Genomic DNA, 26,354 nt, shown 5'->3' on the forward strand with positions numbered 1-26,354 from the left:
TGTTTTCATTTATCGAGGTCAATGAGCCGTGCGAATATGTAAATACAAAATTCAATTTAATCCGGCAAAAATTCAAAAAGTAAATCATATCTCGATGGGTAATAATTAAAACGAAGAACGTTTTATCACAAAAAAACAAACTAAAACCAATAATTATAAGCCATATACAATATACATTAGTGTTTAGACACACAGTATTTGTTGATTTTGAAAAGTTATTATCAAGTGATGTAATTTCGAAGTTGAACTTTATCATTCGTGATAGACTAATTTCATAATTTTACATGAAAGTTATCTGGTATATAGTAATAACAAAAGATTAAAAATACGATAAAAATTGGACGTACTTTGCGAGAGCAACAGTACATTTTGACCGCCGAAGAGAGAACGATTGACATTAAAAAAAATTTTTTAACGATTTAAAGTAAGAATACGTTGTCCCATGATAGAAGGAAAATGTCTAAAAATTCTTAGAATCTTAATTTAAAAAAACTTTTTAACTCTAAATGTTATTACATATCGTGTACAGCGTAAAGTACAATTCAAATAAATCTATTGAAAAAAGTGTAATCAATAGGCAATAAATTTTACGAATAAGAATGTTTTGAAATGTATTAGAAGAAGTAATTAAGAAGATAATTAGTCAGTATTGACGTCGATACATAATAGTGAGATATAATGCGTAAGCTACCTGCAGGCTGGGAAATATCAAACCAATATTGAAGGGGCAGTGCGGCCCAGAAGTATTGATTAAGAACCAATAATATTAAGAATATATGAAATTAATCGACTACACTTTTTTTTGCGAATGTCAATACCCTTTTAAAGTAACATTTCAATTTTCATTTAGAACCAATAGTCAGTTTCGAAAACGTTACTTAACCGAATTGATATATCGGTATACCGTATAGATCTAATCAAAGTAATATATTATTCTCGTTGATACATGAACATTTTGAGTTCGCTATTGCTCCTGATTGTTCGACTTGTATTATTCGTGTTAAACAAAGGTATTATCATCTGTGTATTATAATTAATAAATTGCTTGTTAATTCACGTAGAAATGAAAATATCCATTTATGTTGTTACCAAAGTAACTAATATTTACTTGTTTGTAGGAATGTCATCAATTGATAATTAAAATCATTTACTTAGATGGTGAATTAGAAGTTTGTATTTTTTTATTATTTGAAGCGCACGTTGAGTGAGAATAGTGAATTTGTTAATTCAATTGCCATTCTGATATTAAAAATTATAATCAATCAAATTGTAGGAAAATTAGTACGGTAGTAATAATATTCAAGAACCGACTCACATTCAAACAATCTGTAAAAACGATTATAAATGATATCAAAATGTTTATGATTCGACAAAAGTTAGGAACAAATAATATTTGAGTTATTTAATACTACACTAAAATAGATTTATTTTATGCTTAATCTCGTAACTTAAGAGTGTTGTTATTCAAGAATAAAAAGAATTATTTGAGTTAGAGAATTACCTGGAGCTTATTCACCTAATCAGCTAGTAACATTTTAATGATTTTATTGACTATTACGTGTATGGTCTATTCAGAGATAGAGATTTGAGTGAAATAAACATACAAAAACAACTTTAAGTGCCTGTAGGAGTGGTAATAAAATAAGTATTGTTTAACTGAATTAACGTAAGATTAAAATAGATTGAAATAGACGAAGAAAAAACAATTGATATGAAAAAACACATTTTTAACGATTTAAAGTAAGAATACGTTATCCCATGACAGAAGGAAAATGTCTCAAAATTCTTAGAATCTTAATGTAAAAAAACTTGTTAACTCTAAATTTTATTACATATCGTGTTTGTGATTTTATTAGATGCTGCGACCGAGTTGCACAAATGGAATATGGAAAGGTCCTGAGATCCATCCACCATCAGAAGATTATTTCAATTTAGGAGAAAAGATATTTCAACAGTTCAAAAAGTTCCCTGAAATTATTGGCCAAGTAAATGCAATGATTCATTACCAAACTATAAATTATTATTCATAAAAATTAGACATAACTTAAATATATTTACGCCATAATTAGATAGATGCAGAGACGGGAGAGAAAGATACTTTTGCCGAAATCGGAGAGAGAGCTGTACGATGCGCACTGTGGCTCCAAAAACAAGGTATCAAAAAAGGTGACATGGTTGGCTTCTGTTCAGGAAATCATTTGGACAGCGTGATTCCAATGATAGCTTCTTTCTACATTGGATCAATTTTTAATCCTTGGTGGGACAGCTGTCTAGATGAAGGTGAAGTAAAGTTTTTCTTCTCTTGCAACTCATGAGTTACATAATAATTCGGAACTTATCTTTTGTAGATATTTCTAGATATTTTATTGACTTAACCGAACCCAAGGTATTATTTGTTCATGAAAAACTGGCTGATCCAGTACTGGAGGCCATTAAAAATGGGAAAAATAACATAAAAGTAATTATTTTCGGTCAAAGGCCAGGGTATGAATCTTTTAGAGACATTCTAAAGACCGTAACAACTGAAGAAATCGATCAATTTCGATGTGTAAAAATTGATAAACCTACAGAACCAATTATGATCCTCTACACATCAGGAACAACGAGTTATCCCAAGGGAGTCTTGCATACTTATGGTTCTCTTACACATATGAAACATTTTGAGACAGCTCCAACAGTTTTTAATACAGTCAATTTGGTGTTTTTCGGTATATATTGGGTATCAGGTGTACTATGTACACTACATCAAATATTTACGAGATCAACTATGGTGATCTGCAATAAAATACCTGTTGATGAAGCTTGTAAACTTATTGAAAAATATAAGGTAATAAAATTAGGTCGTGTTTATGATTTACTTTAGAATTTTCTTTTAAAATTTTGTGAATAGATTTCCTGGATATCTATGGGAACAATAATAGCTAATCGATTCAGTAAATCTGAAGCCGCTTTAAAATACGATTTATCATCGGTAATCCGAGCAAGCTATGGTGGTGCAGCTGCCAAAAAAGAAGTCATTGAATTTTTACTCACTACATTTAAAAATGATTGGGTTTCTTCTATATACGGTAAAGTATTTCCATTATATCTATTTGATATATCATTGACAAATAATTTTTTTAAAGCATGCACTGAAACTGGAGTCATACTAACTGGAAAAGTAAATCCCGAGAAAGCAGCATCTTGCGGAACTGTTATCCACAATGCGGAAGTTAAATTAATTCAACCAGAAACTGGAGAAATAGTTGGACCCAATACGGAAGGCGAAATTTGCTTCAGAGGACCATCATTAATGACTTGCTATTGGAAGAATCCAACAGCTACAAAAGAAGCTATCGACTCTGAAGGTAGAAGAAGTCTTATTGGAATAATAATAATTTTGGTCTAATTGGAAATATTTTATAGGCTGGTATCATACTGGAGATTTAGGATATTATGATGAAGACGGAGATTTTTATATTGTTGAGAGAATAAAGGAGTTGATAAAATGTCGAGGTGTTCATGTTCCTCCACCTGCAATCGAGTCTGTTATACAAGATCATCCAGGCGTATTTGAAGTTGCAGTGGTAGCTAAACCGAATCTCGAAGATTTGGAACATCCAATGGCTTTCATTACTAAATTACCAGGCGCAGAAGTCAGTAATTTTATTTTTGTATGTATAATTTTTTTTTTAATTTATGTTGATTCTTCTTTTAGGTAACAGAGAATGAAATTCATGAGTTAGTCAACAGTAAACTCCATGATCGTATGAAACTTCGTGGAGGTATTTGTTTTCTCGATAAAATGCCTTATACTGCTTCAGGAAAAATATCAAAAAAAGAACTTCGAGCGATGGCCAAAAAGCTCGCTGATAATTAAATGTCCACACATTTGTATAGATCATGTACACTTTATACATTATTTGTTTAAAGCATGTAATCGTGTCGTCTATCTATTTTCGTTTTGAAAGTATTTTAACGTAAAGTACAATTTAAATAGATCTATTGAAAAAAGTGTAATCAATAGGCAATAAATATTACAAATAAGAATGTTTTGAAATGTATTAGAAGAAGTAATTAAGAAGATAATTAGTCACTATTGACGTCGATACATAATAGTGAGATATAATGCGTAAGCTACCCGCAGGCTGGGAAATCAAAGTAGTAACGAAGGGGCAGTGTGGCCTAGAAGTATTGTTCAAGAAACAATAACATAAAGAATAAGTCAGGAATTGTAGAATTAATTAACTTTAATGTTCTTCATTTTTGTAAATGTCAATGCCCTTTTATAATAATATTTGAGTTTTTATGTAAAATCAATAGTCAGTTGTAAAGACGTCACGAAACTGAATTGACACATTATCATATTTATTCCAAATCTAATTGAAATTTTATATCAGTCTCGTTGAACTTGTGATCGCGAATGAAGTGTTCAGTGCTGAAGATCCCTGAGCATTCTCAACTGGCTATTGCTTCTGATTATTGTACTTTTATTATTTCTATCGAATTAAGGTATTATCTCTTTGTATTATAATTAAAAAATCGATTATTAATTCACGATAAAAAATAACTGATGCAACAAATCATAACTGTAAAAAAAAATATTATAATAATGGATTAAAAATTATTTTCGCGCAAATTGTATGAAAATTAGTAATGCATTAATACGTCTTAAAATCAACATTCCTTGAAACGGTTCATAAAAATGATAATAAACATGAATGTGCAGAGTGCTTGATATTCGAAAAGAGTAATAAAAATAAAAGTTAGAAACAAATCATATTTAAATCATTTTATACGACCCGTAAAAAAAACATTTCGTTCTCCAAAGACTCACCGAATGTTCCCCAGTGGGGAAGTTCTCCAACGTTTTCTTCGTGGGACTATGAGGAACGTTTGGGGAACAATTTTTTTTTTTTTCAAAAATTTTTCCTGTCTACTCCAAACGTACTTCAAATATTTTGTACTTGAAAGAACAATATACATAATGAAATCAATGATATATTGGCGAAAAATTGTAGGATATGAAAATGAGCATAACTCCTATGCTAATGATGCTACGGGGTTGATCAAGGGCTCATATGAAAGATCTCGACGAAAGGAAAAGAATCAATATAGTTAAAATTATAATTAAAGGATAATTAATGCTAAAATTAAGGCAAGTTCCCATTTTACCCCATTTTAGAAGTGAAATAATTAATTTTTTAGATTTTTGACCTGATTTCGCATTTCTACACATTGAGACGAAGAGAATGAGTGGTCAAACTTGAAAATCGGACAACTTTGATTTTTCGACCCCAAAAAATGGCAAGTGGTACCCCTTTCCATTTTTTTTGGCCAAAAAGTAAAGGTACTCCGATTTTGATGATTGAGGGCTCATTTTCTTCGTCTTGATGCGTAGAAATGCGGAATCGGGGCACCGGTCAAGAAAATTCACTTTAACACCCTTAAAAAGGGGTAAAATTGGTTACAAATTCAAAATTATCATCCCCTTGACTTTAAACCCTTATAACTCTTAGACGGACGGTCCAATAACCGTTTTTAGAGACGTTTTAGAAACTTTAAAATCTAAGCTAAATATGCATATCCAGAAAAAATTTTTAAAAAATTTCCTTCACCCTTAAAATTGCAAAAATATAAAAAAAAATCACATTTTTGTGGGAAGTTGTCAACTATTTTGGCCGTTCTGAGAGTGAAATAATTTTTTTTAACAATTTTCATGGATATGTATCTTTAGCTTAGGGTCTAAGGTTTTCAAATATCTCCTTACAATCGTTATTAGGTAACTTGTATGAGAATCATAGAGGTTCAAAGTCGAGTAAGGGTCAAAAAATCATCTGCTCTTCGACTTTGGATCGTCATTACTCGCGGAAAGAATATTGGACGATGATTTTCAAGAGGTATTTAAAAACCTTAGACCCTAAGCTAAAGATACATATCCATGAAAATTGTTAAAAAAAATTATTTCACTCTCAGAACGGCCAAAATAGTTGACAACTTCCCACAAAAATGTGATTTTTTTTTATATTTTTGCAATTTTAAGGGTGAAGGAAATTTTTTAAAAATTTTTTCTGGATATGCATATTTAGCTTAGATTTTAAAGTTTCTAAAACGTCTCTAAAAACGGTTATTGGACCGTCCGTCTAAGAGTTATAAGGGTTTAAAGTCAAGGGGATGATAATTTTGAATTTGTAACCAATTTTACCCCTTTTTAAGGGTGTTAAAGTGAATTTTCTTGACCGGTGCCCCGATTCCGCATTTCTACGCATCAAGACGAAGAAAATGAGCCCTCAATCATCAAAATCGGAGTACCTTTACTTTTTGGCCAAAAAAAATGGAAAGGGGTACCACTTGCCATTTTTTGGGGTCGAAAAATCAAAGTTGTCCGATTTTCAAGTTTGACCACTCATTCTCTTCGTCTCAATGTGTAGAAATGCGAAATCAGGTCAAAAATCTAAAAAATTAATTATTTCACTTCTAAAATGGGGTAAAATGGGAACTTGCCTTAATTTTAGCATTAATTATCCTTTAATTATAATTTTAACTATATTGATTCTTTTCCTTTCGTCGAGATCTTTCATATGAGCCCTTGATCAACCCCGTAGCATCATTAGCATAGGAGTTATGCTCATTTTCATATCCTACAATTTTTCGCCAATATATCATTGATTTCATTATGTATATTGTTCTTTCAAGTACAAAATATTTGAAGTACGTTTGGAGTAGACAGGAAAAATTTTTGAAAAAAAAAAAAATTGTTCCCCAAACGTTCCTCATAGTCCCACGAAAGGAATTCATATATACAAATTACTCTAATTTTTATATTAAATTCCGTTATCTCATTTTTATCAATCAGATGCTGCGACCGAGTTGCACAAACGGAATATGGAAAGGACCTGAGATCCATCCACCATCAGAAGATTATTTCAATTTAGGAGAAAAGATATTCCAACAGTTCAAAAAGTTCCCTGAAATTATTGGCCAAGTAAATACAGTGATTCATTCTAAAACTATGAATTATTATTCATTACAATCAAAAATAACTCAGAAGTATCTATGCCATAATCAGATAGATGCAGAGACGGGAGAGAAAGATACTTTTGCCGAAATCGGAGAGAGAGCTGTACGATGTGCACTGTGGCTCCAAAAACAAGGTATCAAAAAAGGTGACATGGTTGGCTTCTGTTCAGGAAATCATTTGGACAGCGTGGTTCCAATGATAGCTTCTTTCTACATTGGATCAATTTTCAATCCCTGGTGGGACAGCTGTCTAGATGAAGGTGAAGTAAAGTTTTTCTTCTCTTGCAACTCATGAGTTACATAATAATTATGAACTTATCTTTTGTAGATATTTCTAGATATTTTATTGACTTGACCGAACCCAAGGTATTATTTGTTTATGAAAAACTGGCTGATCCAGTACTGGAGGCCATTAAAAATGGGAAAAATAACGTAAAAGTAATTATTTTCGGTCAAAGGCCGGGGTATGAATCCTTCAGAGACATTTTGAAAACTATAACAACTGAAGAAGTTGATCAATTTCGATGTGTAAGAATTGATAAACCCACAGAACCAATTTTGATCCTTTACACATCAGGGACAACGGGTTACCCTAAAGGAGTTCTCCATACTTATGGTTCTCTATCGTATATGGAAGTTTTGAAATCATCTCCAACACTGTTCAATGCAGGCAAATTAGATTTGTCTGGTTTACATTGGATATCAGGCATTTTAGGTACACTACATCAAATATTTACTACATCGACGAACATTATCTGCAATAAAATTAGTCCTGAAGAAGCATGTAAACTTATCATGAAATATAAGGTAAGATGAATTGATGACATCATGTTTTGATTATTTACATTCTTAGTTTACTCTTTAATTTTTGTGTACAGATTTCCTGGATGTCTATGGGAACAGCAGCTAATCGATTTAGTAAATTGAAAGCCATTTCAAAATATGATTTATCAACAGTTATTCGAATGAACTTCAGTGGTTCAGTTGTCAAAAAAGAAGTTGTCGAATTTTTGAAAACTACTTTTAAGAATGCTACGATTTTTTCCGCCTATGGTAAATTTTCTCAACCGTTATTGTTGATTTATTAGTTATTTGGCGATTCTTTTAAAGGTGGTACGGAAAATGCAATCGCTCTAGGTAGTCCAATAAATCTTAAGAAGCCAACGTCTTGTGGAAGGGTTTTCCCTAATGTAGAGGTGAAATTAATCAAGCCAGAAACTGGAGAAATAGTTGGACCCAATACTGAAGGTGAAATTTACGTCAGGGGACCAACATTAATGACTGGGTATTGGAGAAATCCAACAGCTACAAAAGAAGCTATCGACTCTGAAGGTAAAAAAAGTATTTTTTAAAATAATTATTATTTTAGTCTAATTGGAAATGTTTTATAGGCTGGTATCATACTGGAGATTTAGGATATTATGATGAAGACGGAGATTTCTATATTGTTGAAAGAATGAAGGAAATGATTAAATTCCGAGGTATTTATATTCCTCCACCTGCAATCGAGTCTGTTATACAAGGCCATCCAGGAGTATTTGAAGTTGCAGTAGTAGCTAAACCAAATCTCGAAGATTTGGAACATCCAATGGCTTTTATTACTAAATTACCAGGAGCAGAAGTAAGTAATTCCATTTTTGTATGTTTAATTTTTTTTTTAAATTTATGTTGATTCTTTTTTTAGGTCACAGAGAATGAAATTCATGAGCTAGTCAACAGTAAACTCCATGATCGTATGAAACTTCGTGGAGGTATTCGTTTTCTGGATAAAATGCCTTATACTGCTTCAGGAAAAATATCAAAGAGAGAACTTCGAGCGATGGCAAAAAAACTTGCTGATAATGAAATGTAAATTAATCCATATGGATCATGTACATTGTGTACATTTTTAATTAAATTGACAATATTATTTAAACTTATTATCATTTATTATTTATTCCTAATAATCAGTTCATTCAAACAAAAATGTTTCTCGCATTTACTTTATTACACAGTCGTTCTCTTGGGAATTCCATAAGTTTTAGCTGCCTTGAAGAGTCCAACAAGAGAGTCAAGAGTTTCTTCTCCCGTAGGGATAATCTGACTTGGTGGTAATAAAAATCCATACCTTCCTTTATCTCGGAGTTCATAGGTGTAAGTTATAGGTATTTTGAATGTACCTTTTACCCAGTCCATGGAACTACCACTGGCAACATCTGAGACGAAAAAATTAAAATAAATAAAAAAGTTTTTAGTACGGATATAAATATTCTACACTATGTGATATACTTACAGATCGTTTCAGCAATGTTTCCAGTCACGTATTGTGTTCCATATCTCTTGGCAAGAGCTTGAATTGTTTTCTGACCAATATCCAGCTTATGAAAAAATATTTCAATTCAATAATTAGGAAAAAATTTAATATTTCGTTTAGAAAATTGGCGTATTTTTTTTTTATGAACTTAATATAAATATTAACTCTATTAAATCATAAAATTATATTTACCAGTTGATCATGATTATCAAGGTGTTCCGTCGTATGCCCATATGGAAAGAGAAGGAGTTGTGAATAGCTGTGGAATGCTATGTAAGCGTAGACATTATTAGAAATGGAAGTAATATACTTTGACATTGTGTCAGTCTCAATTTCAGAAAATGCTGCCGATCCAGCATAAGTTTCCGCACATGGAAAGCTGCTGGCTCCACCTTCTATAAAAAAAATTTTTAGATTAAAATAATTTTTCTCCATGTCAATATTTTGTTAAAATTCAATCACCAAAAAATAAACTTACGCATCCACTTATAGCCCCAGTTACGATTAGGGTCAGATCCATAGCAAAGGTGCGAGTACGGTTTTCTTGTCTTCCTCCATAGACGATCCTACAAGTAAAAAATTTATTTTCAGTGATCAACATAAAACCTTGAGACTTGATTACGAATATCATCTTGAGATAAAAAAAATCAACAGAAACAATTCCTTGCATACTAATGAGACTTATCAAGTTAATTAAAATTCACGTCAACAATTAAACTTACTTTTGTGTGAGTGTAGACGAATCCATCAGGGTTGAAGACCGGAAATATATACCAATCATTAGCCTCCGCCAATTCTCTGACCTCAGGGTCTTGACTCGTGAGTAGTTGATTAAGTATGTAGGTCACAGTAGCTGATGTGATCCATTCTCTTGCATGGATATTACCCTCAATAAAAATTCCAGGATTACCTTTTTTGAATGATAATCGAACACCTTTAATTTCTCGGCCCTCATAAGTTTTACCAGGACTCATGACTTGAACTTTGTCTGGATAAGCTTTTGTAAGAGAGTCCATCCAACTGTAGATTTCATCTAGAGTATTGTAGGTTCTCCAATTAACACCAGCACGAACTATTTTATTAAACATAGGATTTTCTTGGTCCATCAAAGATTGAACATTGTCAATATGAACTTCATGAGGAATTTCTGTTATTTTCATTAATCTTTCGAAGTCTAGTAATTTAGAAGGAGGTACCATGACGTCTGATGAGATGTTAGTAAAGTGTGGCCCATCCCAAAAAGAGTACTGTAAAATAAAAAACTTTGTTAAGCCTTTGTTTTCTTTTATGGTTAGGAAGTTATTCTCTTCAATAAATCATTATAAAAAAAGTTTTTTAATGAAAAAAAAAAGTAACAGATTTTTTTATTCCAATCTGATTTAATTTTCTGATTTATTCGTAGATAATTGCTCATAATTGTTGGATTTCGTAATCAAATAAAAAATTGAATTTTTACCTCTGCAACTTGGGACAAATGTTTGAGTAAATCACTTTGCTCCTGATTTTTAGGTGTTACCCTAAAAACTTTATAATTATCATATCGTCTGAGCTGAGCCCCTTCAGCCACCACCAGTAGGATCACAAATACTCCAAACTTGAGCATGGTGTTTCTGTAAAAAAATGGGAAAAAATAAGTAAAGTCGAAGTTAACTCAAAATAAAAATACAAATAACAGAATAAGTGGTTTACCTTTTTCAAAGAGTGATGCTCAAGTGTGAGAAATTTTTCAAAGCATCGCATATTTATCCACAATCCACTACCTGCACACGTTACCAATACACCCGCAGATGGAGGTTTTGTCTTTGTTAATCTTCAACGAAGAATTCCTATCTGTATTGTCATATCATGAACCTAGTAAAAAAATGCAGGTAGGGAAAAGATTTAACCGATTGCTCAACCAACAACAAATCAGCTTATCAGGTGTACATCAATTGAATGATCATTGTACCTGTTATCATTTTATATAATTCGAAATAGACTGTTATTTCAATGTTCCATGTATATAAAAAATAACTATACTTTGAAACAGTTTATTCAATGAAAAGTATATTTGATTCTCATGAATATATTTAAGTATATATCACAATAGACATTTATAATGTTCAAGGATCATTAGTTCAATGGCAAACATGAATGGTATTGAAGATATTTTCAAAGGAAATCTAATTACACATCAAAATAACATTTATTTATGTTCGAATAATTTTCTATTGATTGCCAATAAGAAATATTGCAATAGTTGTAGTAAAGAAAATAGAGAATATTTTATATTTATATTAAAATAAAAAGTATAAAGATTATTTATATTAGATAACATAAGTTATCTTTGATTTTTAAACATTACTTTCGGAAATGTCATTATTTAATTTAATCACGGAAAAGTGATTAACTTTTACGTAAAATTTTTGTCAGCTTATTGATAACATAAAATAGAACGTAATTATATCAATCACTTATTGATTGATAATTATCAATGAGTGAAAATCTTGATTGAATTACGTTTATATAAATAATGATGATGTAAATTCATTGTTGTAAATTATAATAATCTAAGTAAATAATGTTGACAAAAAATTCAAGATGAAAATGAAGAATTTTGATGGTTCCCTTTAACTGTTTCAAGCATGGTAGAGCTGAATTACCCATCCATTGCATTGGTTGGTTGCTAGGATACCTGCAGAATATCAACAAAAATCATTTCACCTTATTGTGTTCAGTATTCGTTATGATTAACAATGAAAATTTTTTCTAGATATTTAACGTTTGTTTATTTTACGTACTACGGTGTTAATGGTTTTATCAACAAGACTGAAGATGTTGTAATAGAATATACGAGCCCCCTAGAGTGTAGTGAGACTAGTTTCTTTGATACAAGTAATTTTTCATGTGAAAAGTGTCCATATAATTTAATATCATCAGAAAATCGTGAGTTTTAACAACTTTAAATACTTATTTTTATTAAATTGAAATATAAAATAAAAACAAATTATTAAATACTTTTTAACTTTTAGGATTAGAATGTATTTGTGATAAAAATAGTCGGTATACTAAAACAAATAGTGGAGAGACTGTCTGTGAATCATGTGAAGATCAAAGTATTCCAACCGCTGATGCCTTTGATTGTATTTATTGTCAAGATAACAGTACATGTCAATGTTTAGACAATGAAATGAAAAGTAATGAGAATAAATAAACATTGTAAATAAAATAATATTTATGTATAAAATCGTATTTTCATTGTTATTATTTATTCGCAGTTGAAAGACACTACAATGGAACTGTACTAGATTTTATAAAATGCCTTCCATGTCCAGACAATTCATATCTTTCAATTGATGGTAGTAAATGTCTTCCTTGTACTACAATTCCAACAAACAATGATAATAATGGAGGTTCTTCAGTTTTGCATCAACGAATTCAGAACTACTGTTTGCAATCTAATTTGTCGTCTCTTTGGACCAACGATAAACATTCATACGAAATTAAACTGTTACATCAGCCAGTGGACAGTTATTATCTTAGAGCTGAATTACTTCTAGCTGTGAAACTTTGCGAAGTAACTATATTTAATTGAATTATTCAGAACTTAATTAAATTTATTTATTTTCTATATTGTTTACAAAGAATAACATTATTTCAGAATAATAATAAAAAATCATGTGAACATTTAGCTCATATGTGTTTGTTAACTCTCCAAATGAATAGTATTCCATGTCAACTGCTCAGTAATGTTACATTAATACAAAATTATTTTTATCAAGTTGGATCAGCATCAATGGTTTTAAGTAATCCTAAGGTTCCATCAACCTATACATTATTAACTACTAGTCCTGTAAGTTGTTTATATAAATATATATTTTTTCTTATTATTTATTTCATTAAATTGTTGGAATAATTTTTTTTGACAGCATAATAAATTCCATTTTGCTGTAGCCACATACAGCCTAGATGGGGAATATAAATCATTAGAAGATTGGATACCATTTTGTTCTTCTTTCAATAATATCCGTTATGGTGTAAATACTGTAAAAAAATGCAAAGTATCCGCTCAAGATTTATTTAATTCTAAAGTAAAATTTTTAGTTCCTTATTTATCTTTCTATGATAGTAGCGATAAAAGAAAACTTTTATATGAATTGCCAGTTTTGATAAAAAATATTAATAATGTAAGTAACAAAAAGTTTTTTCTATTTTTCACATCATGATGAACAGATAGTATTACACATTTTTGTTATTATCAAGAAGGTAAAAAATATATCTCACTGGCAACTATCAAAAAGATTTTTTACGATTGACAATATTAGTGGTTTTAAAGCTCTTTCAAGCTCAGAAAACTCAATATTTGTGAAAGCAACCCAACCTAGTGCATTCCGCTATATAAAATCGATCAATATTCAGTAAGTAAATGACCAGTTTTATGTATAAAAGAGATTTTAAATTTCACTTGTATCGTTTTTTATCGGATATAAAAATTTAATTGATTTATTTAAGGATAACGATGCAAAAACGAGAAAACCCAGGCAAAATATTCCCACCATTGATTATCATTGAATATGATGAGCTCAATTATCAGCAGATTCTGAATGATTCGGAAATATCAATTGATTACAAAGTTATCTTTAGTTTTGGTGATAAGGAATCAAATTTAATTATTGAGGTGAAAAATTGACATTAAATATACGAATAAAAAAATTATTATGACAATAAATAATTATTTATATCTCTAAACATTCATTATTATTTTTTTAGATTATTATTGGAGTCTTCAGTGGGTTAGCATTAATACCTGGAGCTTTGAAAACATGGAGCTATTGCAGAAAAAATAGAAATAATGTATGGATTTTATCTAGGATTTCATCATTCATGATAAACTATATTGGAGTTATTGGAAATGTTTTTCTATTGATTTCCATTTGTTCATGTATTTATTATTTTATTTTTTACAAAGGACAAACAGTATTGCATATTTTGCTACCCAATGATGAGTTTGAATTCATCATAATGATTATAACTATGATTGCGTTTGGAGGAAAAGTGAGTAACTAATAAATAATGTTAATGATATCCTTATTATAATTAATGATAATAATTTTTTTTTATTTGAAAAATGGCGTTAATAATCAGATACAAAAGGTTCATCATATGCTAGGTTAAAAAAAATGATATTAAAAAGGAATGTATTATGATAAAAGCATTAAACACAATAATGGATTTTATTACAGATAAAAATTTTATGCACAATATTTTTTATGTACAATAAATGTTATCCAGGCATTTTCAAAAATGTATTTTAACCCTAGAACTTTTGATAACTACGAATTACATCCTGTAATATGATGTTAATGTAGACTTGCATTTAAAACATTTTTATGAATTTATTTCTGAAAAATCTTTTTTATAGTTGTTTTTAATTTATCTCAGTCATGAAAAGTTTTTTATACATCACTAAAAAAGATGTTACGGTTCTACTGAATTTCGTTATCTAGAGTTTTATCAAAAACCCGTCATCCAAAGTAGATAGTGATGACAGGTTGAATTTGACCGGTTGATGACCTACATCTAAAAATGGATCAAGTTTAAAAATCAGAATGCCAGAAATGAAAGATAACTTAAGTTTATCTCTTTTTAATAAATTTCATTTTTATTTCAGGTTGTAGAAATATTATCACTTCTGTACCATCACCGGCGACTGAACATTTTCTTTATTGATTGGGAACAGTCACGAAGTATTTTATTTCCTCTTCAATACGACCCATCACATACATCATTAAGGAAAACTCATAAAAAAAAGCTACGTAAAGAAAAATGTGACTTGTCTGGAACGATTTCAGAAATTGTAGATAAAAAACAAAAAGAAAGAACTTCCTCTAAGACTAATCAAGCTGATCCTGTTAGACGTAAAACAAAAAGTGAGGATTCTAATCGTCGTAAAAAATCATCAGCCCGCTCTGAAATCAATTTTTCAACAGAAGATACCAAAAATGATGTTGCCCAAGACAAATGGATTGTTAGCATTTGGAGAACTTATTTTGTTGCTAGTCAATGGCTTCGTATAAAAACGAAAAGACGAACAAGTATTTGGTTTCAAATCATTGGAACAATATTTTTTCTTGAAGTAATGACTTGAAAAATAAAAATATTACAAAAAAAAATTATTTTTCATGCTTAAATAAAATCAACAATACGTTTCTATTTTCAGGTAATCGGATTAAAATATTGGACTTTAGCAGTACCAGAATTAACATTACGAGAAAATAATTCAGTGAGAAAAAGTTTTACACTGCAATATGGTGTAGGCGTGATAATCTACGTACTTATTTATGTATTCCAATTTTTATTATCAACTTTATATGAGAGATATGTTAAAAATAGCCTCCAGGAATTTGTTGATTTATGCTCAGTGGCAAACATTAGTTTATTTATTTTTTCTCATGATTATTACGGTTATTACATTCATGGCAGATCAGTTCACGGTTTTGCTGATACTGACCTTTTATCATTAATTAACGATTTGAGAAAAGAGGAACATAATTTGTGTGCTCACAGAGGGTTGATTCCTGGAACAACTGAGCAAACGTTCATTGTGTGCATGTCCAGACAATTTCGTTTGTTTTACAACTCTATATTGAACACTGAGAGCTTCGTAAGAAATTGATTGAATTTACTTTTAACGAGTGGCTAAAAGATTAAAGATATTAATGATTTATTCTTGATGTTTCAGAGTCTTAAAAATTTATCTAGACGTCATTTTTTATCCGTGCCAATATGGGAAGAGCGCTGGGAAATTTATTTGAAATTGCGTAAATTTCTATGTGGATTTTTAGATCATTGTTTTGAAGAAGTTGACTATACAGTAAGAGAGAGAACTCTAGTAGAAAAATTGTGCAATATCGAATTTTTTGATACAGAGAAATCAATATTTTATATCGGTAAATATTTCATGAATTTCTGTTTTTATGATTAATAATATTTTTAATAAATTGATCCAATCTTTCAGATGATAATTATTCTTTTGCTACCACTATTTTTCATGGAAACGAATGGACATTGGCAACATTTGAACTATCAGTCTTTGTATTTATACTCGCATTGAACTGTAATTACGTATTATCTGCAATATTTACCATTTTACTATCACATGTGGTCACGTTTTTTGCTCGTTTTGGTCAAAATAAAAATTTGGCAAAAAAGACCTTAATTGATAAACGTTTTCTCATGTAAAAATGAATAAAAAATGTTATTCCTCCAATCAATTATTTGTTTATTATCCATAGCTGTACATACTCACTTAATCACTACATCATATTTCATATTTATCTTCTCCAATTATAATTTTTACTGACTGCCTCCATGTTTATCGTGTCCATGTCCTTCGGCATGTTCATGATGCCAGGGATGATAATCAATACCAAGAGCATTTTCAACACCTAGTGTTAGAAGAAATAATGCAAATCCGGTTGGAATTCCAGTGGTAAGCAATTGTAAAGCTCTGGTAAACTTAGTTCCATATCGTTTATCGTACTTCCAAACATGATTTCGTATCCAAGGATCTTTAAGACCATGCTGTGCAAGTCGTTGCTGATGAAGTATCAATGGTGGTGCTTCGATTTTGCTGTATTCAGAAGCTTTTGGTACTCTGTATGGATCTTTAGGAGGACCATGGTGATGATCATGTCCCCCCATAATTTCTGTAATAAAAATAAATGTCATCACCTAATTGTATGGTAATTGAATAAATTATTTTTACGAATTATTGTAACAATTTATTGAAATAGGAAAGTTGATTGTTTTTTTAGTGAGTAATTTTCAGTGCCAGTAATGAAACAAAAAAGATAATAGGATTAAATAAAAATGTGTATACCTAATATTTAAATTAGTGATTCTTACAATCTATACATCTATAGAATTAATAACTAAATATCAATCGAATTACATAATTTAAGGTTCTCTAACCTGATGTATTCAATTAAAACAGCTCCAAATTAGAGAAGTCCAAAATGGATATACTGGAATTACACAATCACACCATCTACAGTTGTATATTGATTCAATTTTATTACCATCAGCTAACAAATAATTGCTGACATTTAGTTTACCGACTTCCCATTAATTAAAATTCCGAGTGTAAAAGAGTCACGCGCTTGCGCAGTCTCACCTGCGTGTAGAAACAGGTAGACTCGTGGAAGCGTGAAAAGTTGGCTTCCGATTTATTTATCTGTTCGTTGGGAAGTGTTTCAAATGCTCATGTTCTTTAAACGTTGGATGAGCATGTGAGTACCATAGAAAATTGTTAATGAATAACATTTAACTGGATAAAGTTGGAGTAGTGAATATATGAGTAAAAATACGTGGGAGGTAAAACGGTATCAGTGTGAGGTTTACGGATGATGCCTAAGCACTTGTCATCCACGGGGCTTATGTCCAGTGCCATATATTCTTTACGGTAACAACACGTTTTGTGATAAGAAATCAAGTGACAATCAAACTGGACGTCCAAGGCCTTCGGCTTAATCAATCAGCAGACATGGCCACAACAACTGAAGAAATGAGGGTGACTGATCTACGAGCGGAAATAGAACGACTCTCTAGGGAACTTGACCTTGTATCCACTGAAAAAATTCAGTCTGCTCAGTATGGTCTTGCATTATTAGAAGAGAAGTCTGCACTTGAACAAAGATGTAACGAACTCGAAACACTTTACGATAATACTAAACATGAGCTTGACATTACTCAAGAGGTTAGTACCATCATTGAACTCGCAAAAATAATATAGTGAAATTTCATAACCTTCCTATATAAGTAATACTTATTAAACCCACTAAATTTATTAATTATTTAAAAAATCATTGAAATAGTTATTTTCAGTAAATCTTCGAAATTATATAACATTGAATCATTTTATTCATTACCATATTAAGTCATATATATTTTAAAAATAGAAAGTAACGTCTAATATAATTCTTCCATTTTAGGCATTGGCAAAATTTCAAACGACAAATAAACTGACTACCAAAAGTGGGATTGAACAAGAAGAGAGTTTATTAAACGAAAGTGCAGCTCGAGAAACATCATTACAGACTCAAATCATTGATCTCGAAAATGAGATCAAACAATTACGTCATGAATTAGAACGTGTTCAAGTTGAACGAGATCATGCTCTCCAAGAGCGCGAAGATGTGAGTAAAAATCACCATCAAGCGGAAAGTGAACGTAAAAGCTTGCGTACAGAATTAAGAGAATGCCGTTTCCGTGAAACACGGCTTCTTCAAGATTATTCTGAATTGGAAGATGAAAATATTTCATTACAAAAACAAGTATCGACTTTACGATCAAGCCAAGTAGAGTTTGAAAGTGCCAAGCACGAAATTAGGAGATTAACTGAAGAAGTTGAGCTTCTTAATAGTCAAGTAGAAGAGTTGACTAATTTAAAAAAAATAGCTGAAAAACAAATGGAAGAAGCTCTTGAATCTTTACAAGCTGAACGTGAAGCTAAATATGCTCTGAAAAAAGAACTAGATCAGCGCATGAATAGTGAATCAATTTACAATTTAAGTAGTTTAGCATTTTCAATACGTGGTATGACTGAGGATCAAACGATATGTAGTGATGGTGAGGATGATTCTCCAACATTAAGAAGAATTGAGGATGATTTGAAGACTCAAGAACCTGGTACATCAGCAGCAACTAAACAAGTTGATCTATTTTCTGAAATTCATCTTAATGAACTTAAAAAGCTTGAAAAACAATTAGAACTAGCTGAATCAGAGAAAGCTGTTCTCTCACAAAATTTACGTGATAGTCAACATACAGTGGAAAAAAGCCAAGGGGAATTACAGTCATTTGTGGCTAAGATAGTTCAATTAGCAGCGCGTGTTCAATCACTTCAGCATTTACATTCAAATCTTCCAGAGAAAACGGACGAAATTGCCATAGATAAACTCAATCAGGTAATTTTGGCAGTCAATTATTCAATTGATATTGTATTTATATTCTTCTCTATTTAATTTTATTCCTTATTGAGAGAACAAAAATTTGCAGTTTTATTGTGAATTAAAATCATTTTTTCAACATAATTCAACGAATAATAAGTCAATTATTTAAATGATCAATTTATTTTAGCACACTTGAAATTTTATCAGTTGCTTTTAATTTGCATATTTATTCAAGTGATAATTATCTATATTGAGCACGTACTGGGAAGTTGAACTCTAATTTAAAAATGTCCGACTTCTGATTTATTTAGTTGCAAAGTTAAATTTTTGTTTACATCTAACACAACCTTTTTTATCTTTTGAATAAGTAAATCAGTTGGAAGATTTTTTTTTAGCAAACATTTTTTTTAAATGTTTATTTTTGTTTCACATCAATTAACCAATTTATCCTCTCTTTAAATCTTGTATTTTATTTCATTTTATGAAAACTATTTAATTCATTAACTCATCATACTAAAAGTGGTTATAAAAATAAATAATGTGAATTGTTACAGGCTGTTATGCAATATCAACAATGGTGTAAAATATCCGCAAATGAAGTAGAGCAGCTCCAAAAAGATATAAGTGAACTTGAAGAAAATTTGACTGTATCTGATGCAACACAACAATTGAGAATGGAGTTGACTAATCTTCGAAATAAGGTAATTAAATTAATAGGAATTTACGGAATTAATAAAATAAATGCTGATAATAATGGAATCGAATGCAGTTAGGAAGAAAAAAGTGCATAATACCATGGGATTTATTTTTAATGGTTTTAATACGGTAGTAAAAAATGAAATATTTGAATGAATATGAGCACTGGTGTGGGTGCATAGCAAAATTAGTTGAATGAAAATTATGGCATTGCAGATCCCAGTGTCAGTGAAGAGCCTTCAGGAAAAGGTTGGAGCGTGTGGCCCCGTTTACGTATTTACCACCTACTTAATAATGACTTGGTTGTTTTGCCTCTCTAACGATCTCTATTATTACCTTTCCAATGCCCTAACAGCGTCTACTAGGTGCCGCTAAAAAAAGAAATTTAAAAATAAAAAATTCTTTTTGTTATAATCATAAAGTGTGAATATATGAAACAGCTCGAGTTGTCATCGTGAAATCATATTGCTTTTAGATATTCTTTCTCCATATCTTTTTAAACTAAATAAGCTGAGATAAAAACAGGTGGAATCAACAACTTTATCAACTTTAATCACTAAGCTTTCAAAGAGAATGTGCTTCGAAACGATATAAATCCATCTGTTTATATTATACACATATCGTTCGTCATCATTAACGTGGCATGATTTCCATTTGCTGAGTCTCATTGCACGAATCATATTGATACTCTTGAGCTCACGCCATTTTCCGCAATTTTTACACACCATTCTATCAATGATTATGATCAATCGTCCGATAAATATCGTGCTTTCGAGCATGTATCAATCATTTAGCTATTGAAGAATTTAAAAAAATAAAAATTATTTTTCTAATCTCTCATAACTAATATTAATATTTCTAATTGATTTTTCAGCTATTGGATACTGAACATAAGAATGCTCAATTAGAATCGGACATTCAGATCCTATCGAAGTGTGCATCTGAAGCTGGAGGTGCTCTTGATAATGCTCAAAATGATCTCCAGAATATGTCTGATGAATTGGCACAGCTGTATCATCATGTATGTGCTGTCAACGGTGAAACACCATCACGAGTCATCCTGGATCACGAAAAGATACCTGAGAAAGAAGAAGGCGAGGACAATAATAAAATCGAATGGTTTAGAACTCTTTCAAAGACAGATGTTCCCATCAAAGATCTTGAAAGTCTATCGAAGGCCAATGAAATCAGTCGGCACATAGAAACTGCAATGGATCAAATTAAACATTTGAGAAATGCGGTCGAACATACCATAGAAATGAGTAAAGGAAATCAAGCAAATATATCTAATTGTAAGTTAATAACTGTTTTTATGATAGAAATAATATCTACTATTAAGTTAATATATAATACTCTAACATATTATTTTTTTTATGTTTTACAGCAAATAATGAAAACAAGGCTGATGAGGGTGATTTACAAGAACAGGTGATAAAACTTAAAGCTTTATTATCGGCAAAACGTGAACAGATTGCAACTTTACGTACTGTTTTGAAATCTAATAAAAACACTGCTGAAGTTGCTTTGAACAATTTGAAGAGTAAATATGAAAGTGAGAAGAGTATTGTTAGTGAGACTATTTCGAAGTTGAGAAATGAACTTAGACGATTAAAAGAAAATGCTGCCACTTTTTCGAGTGAGTATACGCAGAAACTTATTAATGTCATGCTGTTAATCATGCTAAAGTTGAGTTATCAATGAATTCAATATTTTTTTTCCCCCGATTTCTGTTAACACATGGTGATCTTATCTATTAACTCCATGTTTATTTCAATTTTATCGCAGCATTAACTTATGTGGCGGTATTAATTTCAGGCACTTTTACTATTGATTTAGTCACTGCTCTTAATATGTGCCATTATGAACGCTGTATTAAATTATGATTTTGTAAAATATTCCTATACATGTGTATGACATTCGACGAATTTGTGTTATTACACGTGACTGATTTTTTTCTGTGTAGTTTATAACTAAGACTACAGTAGACTCGACGTAATGCATAATGGTTTATTTAATTGACTATACTGTAAAAAGTTGCTTAAGGTGTTAGGACATATTATTATTCGCTCATTATGTGTATATATGTATATTTTTTCTTTCACTAAACTCTAATCACATCATCATCAATCATCACACTTATCACGCTCATCACAAAAAAATTTTCATTGCACTGGTTTAGGTGTCTTAGCACGATACACTTTGCTTGTTTGCCCCTTTGTCTTTTAATACCCTCTAACAAGTACACTCCTCAGGTCTACGTGCGATGTTTGCGGCACGGTGTGAGGAGTATGTCACACAAGTTGATGAGCTACAGCGTCAATTAGCAGTAGCAGAGGAAGATAGAAAAACTTTGAACCATCTGCTACGTCTCGCCGTTCAGCAAAAACTTGGGCTGACAATGAAACTCGAAGAATTAGAGGTAGATCGTGAGTTGAGAAATACGCGACATATGAGACATGGGGGCAGTGGTAACGGACGTGGTGCTCGTCCCCGTATGCAACAGTCAAACCGTCCTCATATGGGTAGAGATTTCTTCTAGAAAATGGTAAAGATATGGAGCAAAGTGTTTTGAGTGATGATGAAATTACTAAATAGCAGTATATTCGCTTCTTCCCTCAACAACTATTAAAAAACATTAAAATAATTGCCTTGGGGAATTGACAGTAATTTGAGAAAAGTAATGAATGGTATTGCAAAGATATTTTTACAGAAATCACATTCGAGGAATCGTCACTATGAACTTGTCGATATAGTATAATTTCCCAATGGATTATAGATAGATGTAGAGGTTGCCTCTGTATTCATCACTTACGCTCCATGTCATTAATAGTCTAGTAGAAAAAAGAAAATGAAATATTCGTTACCAATTTTAATCACAAGGACATTGAAATGTTGGGTTTTTATTAGAGAAAATTAATGTAGTGACAATACTATCGTATGGAAGTGTAGAATTTCATAATCATATAGTCGAGAATACTTAGGGTTTTCATTCTGAGGCAAAACCTAGAGATTGTAGAATTTTTGTATTGGAAATAAAAATATTTGTAGTTTTTCTAGTATACTTTGGTATACTTCGATTAACTTAGTTTAAATGAACGAAAAAAAAACGAAGAAAAGATTCCGTCGCATCCTATAATATACTTTGTAATTTTAATTGAATTTATTCGTTGGTCTAATATTGTTTTCAATCTAATGATCTATTTTCAAGTCTTGAGTCATAATCAACTTAGAAATTTATCTATTTCTATTCTCGATTGATATTAAAAACATTGACTAGTATTATATTAAGTCGTTCAATCAAATCAACTAGTTTTTATTTCAATTAACTAATTCATTAATTTATTTATCATTATTGTTAATCGGCTAACAATTTGACGAAAAATGATTAAAAATAGTCTTGATGAGGTGATGGCTAAATAACAATTTTTTAAAATAAATTTGTAATTTATGCAGCTATAATAATTATAATCATGTTCTTAAATCGTTGAATGAGAAAAAAAAATCTATCACCAGCAACGTCCATATTTTAAGTACATACGAGGCCAAATAAAACAAAGATTGATTTAGAAAACAAAAAAAAACGTTATTGAACTTATCATAAATTTTATCTATTGTCCAAATATACTTACGAATTCTTGTCAACGACGACATAAGAATTTGTTGCCAATCATATGAACTTATAATCGAAGGTAGCTAATCTTATATTTACACACTCTCTATGATGATGTCGTCGTAGAAATTCGTAAAGTTCTAAGTCTGTTATTTATTAATATTATTACTAAATTGTATGTTAATTATTGCGATTATTTGTCGATGCTATCTGTTATACATTTAGCTCGATAGTAAATGAAAACAGAGAGACAACTTATATTGATCATTTTATTGACTGATCAATTGTCGCCCTTGTATTTGTACCGAACCATCCATATGACGTCCATGTTTATATAAAGTGGATACCAATAATTTGTGTATTTTATTTGCATATCATAATCATTTTTTTATTGGTACGAAATTTTTATATATAACTGCATAGATTTATGTATGTATTTTTATGAATTGTATTATTATTATGTTTTAATATTATTCTAGTTATTATGATCAATAATTAATTGATTAATTGATTAATTCATCATTGTTATTTTAAAATTGTTTTCTTTTTTACAATGTTATATTATGAGTGAAGTGAAATGATATGAGCGAAAGTTTATGCTTTATTATTATGTCCAAAAACCGAGCCAGCCTCAGATCACCGTCCCTTTCCCTATTTTTCCACATCGTCGCCGTTAAATGAAATTTATCTTCAACTTATTACTCCTTCACTTGCTTTTAATGAATAACTGTTTCGTGCTCAGTGAAAATATTTTATCTTTAATTATTTTTTAACTTTTTTCTTACCCTCTTTTTTATGGAATAATTATACATTTTTTTCAACATGTTACTTTTAATTCATTTCCAAGTTGGCTATTATTTTTGCTAATAATTTTTTATTCATTTTAAAAATACATTGTTAAAATTATTAATACCTGAGTGGAAATTGTGAGAAATATATGAGGCAAGTTAATCAATAAGAAGACCAACTATGTATTAATTGTACCATTGCGTCCTTTATGTCGAGCATTATCACGGCGACGTGTGTCTGTTTATTAATGTAAGAATATATAATGCATCAATTAATACTATTATTATGATTATTATTGTCATTGATAATTATTCAAAGTATACTACAAGTATAAATACAAATTGATCTGAATTTGTAAATAATGTAAATGCTCATTTTGGTATTGTATTATAAATATTAGAGATTAGTCCTTGAATCAAAAATTATTTTTCAACGACTACTCATTTAATTATCACTGAGAGAAAAAAAAACAACTAGTCTCAAGTTAGTTAAAGTGGTGGAAATAGTGGAAGCTTTCTTCGTAGCAAAAAAAAAATATTGTAGCACATTTAAAAGTAACTTTACTACCTTTTTATCTTTACTTATTTCACGCCTCTTTTTTATCTTGATAAGTAATCAAATTGTTGAAGAGAATTTTCAATAAAAATGTGTTAATCTAAGATGAAAATTGTCATAAAAAGTTCATTATTCGTTATTCTTTATAAGAAAAGTTATTTTTTCTCTCAGTCTAGGGTCACTCGATCGTTTCCAATAGTATAAAATTTCGATTAAGTCAAAGTAAAATGAAATAGTTGTAAGATAACAAATTGACAATTTGTCAAAGCTAAATGTCAAGGAAATTTAATATTATATTACGTCCAATAATAGATAATTTGTTTTGTAATATAAATTGATTGAAAATATAACCATTTATAATCATGTCTTTTTGAATTGTTTGTTACATGATATAATCTAAGATCTTAGTCTTGATAGGTGAAAATTACCAGAAATGGGAGCTGAGAAACTTTGAAAAGACTTGATAACTTGTTCTTTTTTTGTAAACCCCTTTAAGAACTTCTGTATCTTGAGATGATGTACACATTGACTTATTTCACAAAATAATCATTTGTTAATGCTTGCTTTAGTGTGTCAATTAACGGAAGCGACCAAGCACAAACGATAATGGAACTCAGCTTCTCGAAACTCGATGATATAACCTTTAGCATCGAATGCAAGAACGAAGTCAATTTAAGTTCATTACGTCATCGTTATTTCAGCAAAAAAAGGTGATTTAAAAAAAAATCTTGTAAAATAAAATAGAACAAAAGTACAGACTAAAGAACGAGGAAATGAATGCTAGAATAAAATGAATGAATGGTGACTTTTTATTTTTCGCTTCAATTCATTGTTGTGTAGTAAATAAGTTTTTAACACCTCAAACATTCATATTTTTCCAATATGTGTTTTGACGAATTAAAGATTTTTTTTTTCATTTCAGTTATTTGTTCAAGTGAAAATCAATAAAAGGATTTGTGTTTTATTCAAAATAAAAGCAACTTTTCCTACACTGATGGGGTAGTATGAATTAAAATGTCACCATAGTGGACACATGACAGAAACTTACGTTATATCACATACGTTTTTCATATTCCTTCTGTCGTGTAGTTTAAGTATTTCCATGACAACTAAAAAATCATAATAAATATGGTAATCCTTAATAAGAAACCTTTCTAGAACATATTCTTTTATCTAGATCACTTGGTATACTGAATTATTTAATGATACATAAATTAAATATACAACGAAATAATTAAATTTGATTTCATCTATTTTTACATAAAAATTTAAGTGTTTGATAAAAATCATTATGTTAAGATGGTTGTGTGTTTTATATGGAGCTTTTAAATTATTCTAGTCAATGAGTGGCAATTTAATAATAAATTAAGAAGAAATAAAATATAAATTTTATTATTATTATTACTATTATTATTATTGTTATTATTTATTTAATTTTATGAATGTTTTTATGATTATTTAAATGAAAAAAAGTTGAGAG

General features: G+C 30.2%; 5 protein-coding genes across 7 annotated transcripts; 3 read left to right on the plus strand and 2 right to left on the minus strand.

The window, feature by feature from the left end:
- Positions 1-654: 654 nt before the first annotated feature.
- On the plus strand, positions 655-8,866 carry LOC118072150 (plipastatin synthase subunit D-like). The gene is made up of 14 exons (XM_035091793.1): positions 655-1,010; positions 1,857-1,985; positions 2,070-2,280; positions 2,349-2,827; positions 2,891-3,068; positions 3,126-3,347; positions 3,406-3,635; positions 3,698-3,856; positions 6,836-7,259; positions 7,328-7,806; positions 7,878-8,052; positions 8,110-8,331; positions 8,391-8,620; positions 8,684-8,866. The coding sequence occupies exons 2-14, from the start codon at positions 1,857-1,859 to the stop codon at positions 8,849-8,851; spliced, it is 3,306 nt and encodes a 1,101-aa protein (XP_034947684.1). The 5' UTR covers positions 655-1,010; the 3' UTR covers positions 8,852-8,866.
- A 39-nt stretch (positions 8,867-8,905) lies between these two features.
- LOC118072059 (zinc carboxypeptidase-like) lies at positions 8,906-11,019 on the minus strand. Its single transcript, XM_035091643.1, has 7 exons — positions 10,982-11,019; positions 10,749-10,902; positions 10,015-10,539; positions 9,771-9,858; positions 9,485-9,687; positions 9,272-9,356; positions 8,906-9,194 (listed from the first exon to the last, which is right to left on the minus strand). Exons 2-7 carry the CDS (start codon positions 10,893-10,895, stop codon positions 8,986-8,988), a joined length of 1,257 nt encoding a protein of 418 aa, XP_034947534.1. The 5' UTR covers positions 10,896-10,902; positions 10,982-11,019; the 3' UTR covers positions 8,906-8,985.
- Positions 11,020-11,804: 785 nt separating this feature from the next.
- LOC118072170 (meckelin) lies at positions 11,805-16,513 on the plus strand. Its single transcript, XM_035091834.1, has 13 exons — positions 11,805-11,812; positions 12,045-12,217; positions 12,304-12,468; positions 12,550-12,848; positions 12,933-13,124; positions 13,201-13,458; positions 13,535-13,689; positions 13,784-13,949; positions 14,042-14,326; positions 14,943-15,407; positions 15,492-15,935; positions 16,014-16,221; positions 16,290-16,513. The coding sequence occupies exons 1-13, from the start codon at positions 11,805-11,807 to the stop codon at positions 16,511-16,513; spliced, it is 3,042 nt and encodes a 1,013-aa protein (XP_034947725.1).
- Positions 16,514-16,529: 16 nt separating this feature from the next.
- On the minus strand, positions 16,530-17,309 carry ND-B12 (NADH dehydrogenase [ubiquinone] 1 beta subcomplex subunit 3). 2 transcript variants are annotated; one of them, XM_035091644.1, is made up of 2 exons: positions 17,246-17,309; positions 16,530-16,980 (listed from the first exon to the last, which is right to left on the minus strand). In XM_035091644.1, the coding sequence occupies exon 2, from the start codon at positions 16,973-16,975 to the stop codon at positions 16,628-16,630; it is 348 nt and encodes a 115-aa protein (XP_034947535.1). In that variant the 5' UTR covers positions 16,976-16,980; positions 17,246-17,309; the 3' UTR covers positions 16,530-16,627. The 2 variants fall into 2 exon arrangements, with proteins under 2 accessions (XP_034947535.1, XP_034947537.1); XM_035091646.1 differs by having other exon boundaries at positions 17,154-17,291.
- A 151-nt stretch (positions 17,310-17,460) lies between these two features.
- On the plus strand, positions 17,461-25,239 carry BicD (protein bicaudal D). 2 transcript variants are annotated; one of them, XM_035091641.1, is made up of 7 exons: positions 17,461-18,029; positions 18,265-19,239; positions 19,779-19,925; positions 20,137-20,169; positions 20,795-21,212; positions 21,305-21,556; positions 22,173-25,239. In XM_035091641.1, exons 1-7 carry the CDS (start codon positions 17,817-17,819, stop codon positions 22,457-22,459), a joined length of 2,325 nt encoding a protein of 774 aa, XP_034947532.1. In that variant the 5' UTR covers positions 17,461-17,816; the 3' UTR covers positions 22,460-25,239. The 2 variants fall into 2 exon arrangements, with proteins under 2 accessions (XP_034947532.1, XP_034947533.1); XM_035091642.1 differs by lacking the exon at positions 20,137-20,169.
- Positions 25,240-26,354: the final 1,115 nt, after the last annotated feature.

This window comes from Chelonus insularis, unplaced genomic scaffold (genome assembly GCF_013357705.1).
Source record: "Chelonus insularis isolate UGA/USDA-ARS -01 unplaced genomic scaffold, ASM1335770v1 contig_88_pilon, whole genome shotgun sequence".
Taxonomy (NCBI): domain Eukaryota; kingdom Metazoa; phylum Arthropoda; class Insecta; order Hymenoptera; family Braconidae; genus Chelonus; species Chelonus insularis.

Excerpts from the sequence above, each read along its gene's own strand:
- LOC118072150 (XM_035091793.1), top strand. The coding sequence starts at position 1,857 with ATGCTGCGACCGAGTTGCACAAATGGAATATGGAAAGGTCCTGAGATC. Across the intron at positions 8,053-8,109 it reads TACGATTTTTTCCGCCTATG|GTGGTACGGAAAATGCAATC; the intron begins GTAAATTTTCTC and ends ATTCTTTTAAAG. Across the intron at positions 8,332-8,390 it reads AGAAGCTATCGACTCTGAAG|GCTGGTATCATACTGGAGAT; the intron begins GTAAAAAAAGTA and ends AATGTTTTATAG.
- LOC118072059 (XM_035091643.1), bottom strand. The coding sequence starts at position 10,895 with ATGCTCAAGTTTGGAGTATTTGTGATCCTACTGGTGGTGGCTGAAGGG. Across the intron at positions 10,540-10,748 it reads ATTTGTCCCAAGTTGCAGAG|TACTCTTTTTGGGATGGGCC; the intron begins GTAAAAATTCAA and ends TTTATTTTACAG. Across the intron at positions 9,859-10,014 it reads TCGTCTACACTCACACAAAA|GATCGTCTATGGAGGAAGAC; the intron begins GTAAGTTTAATT and ends TTTTACTTGTAG.
- LOC118072170 (XM_035091834.1), top strand. Across the intron at positions 13,950-14,041 it reads AATCAAATTTAATTATTGAG|ATTATTATTGGAGTCTTCAG; the intron begins GTGAAAAATTGA and ends TTATTTTTTTAG. Across the intron at positions 14,327-14,942 it reads TGATTGCGTTTGGAGGAAAA|GTTGTAGAAATATTATCACT; the intron begins GTGAGTAACTAA and ends TTTTTATTTCAG.
- ND-B12 (XM_035091644.1), bottom strand. The coding sequence starts at position 16,975 with ATGGGGGGACATGATCATCACCATGGTCCTCCTAAAGATCCATACAGA.
- BicD (XM_035091641.1), top strand. The coding sequence starts at position 17,817 with ATGGCCACAACAACTGAAGAAATGAGGGTGACTGATCTACGAGCGGAA. Across the intron at positions 20,170-20,794 it reads TGAAGAGCCTTCAGGAAAAG|CTATTGGATACTGAACATAA; the intron begins GTTGGAGCGTGT and ends TTGATTTTTCAG. Across the intron at positions 21,213-21,304 it reads TCAAGCAAATATATCTAATT|CAAATAATGAAAACAAGGCT; the intron begins GTAAGTTAATAA and ends TATGTTTTACAG.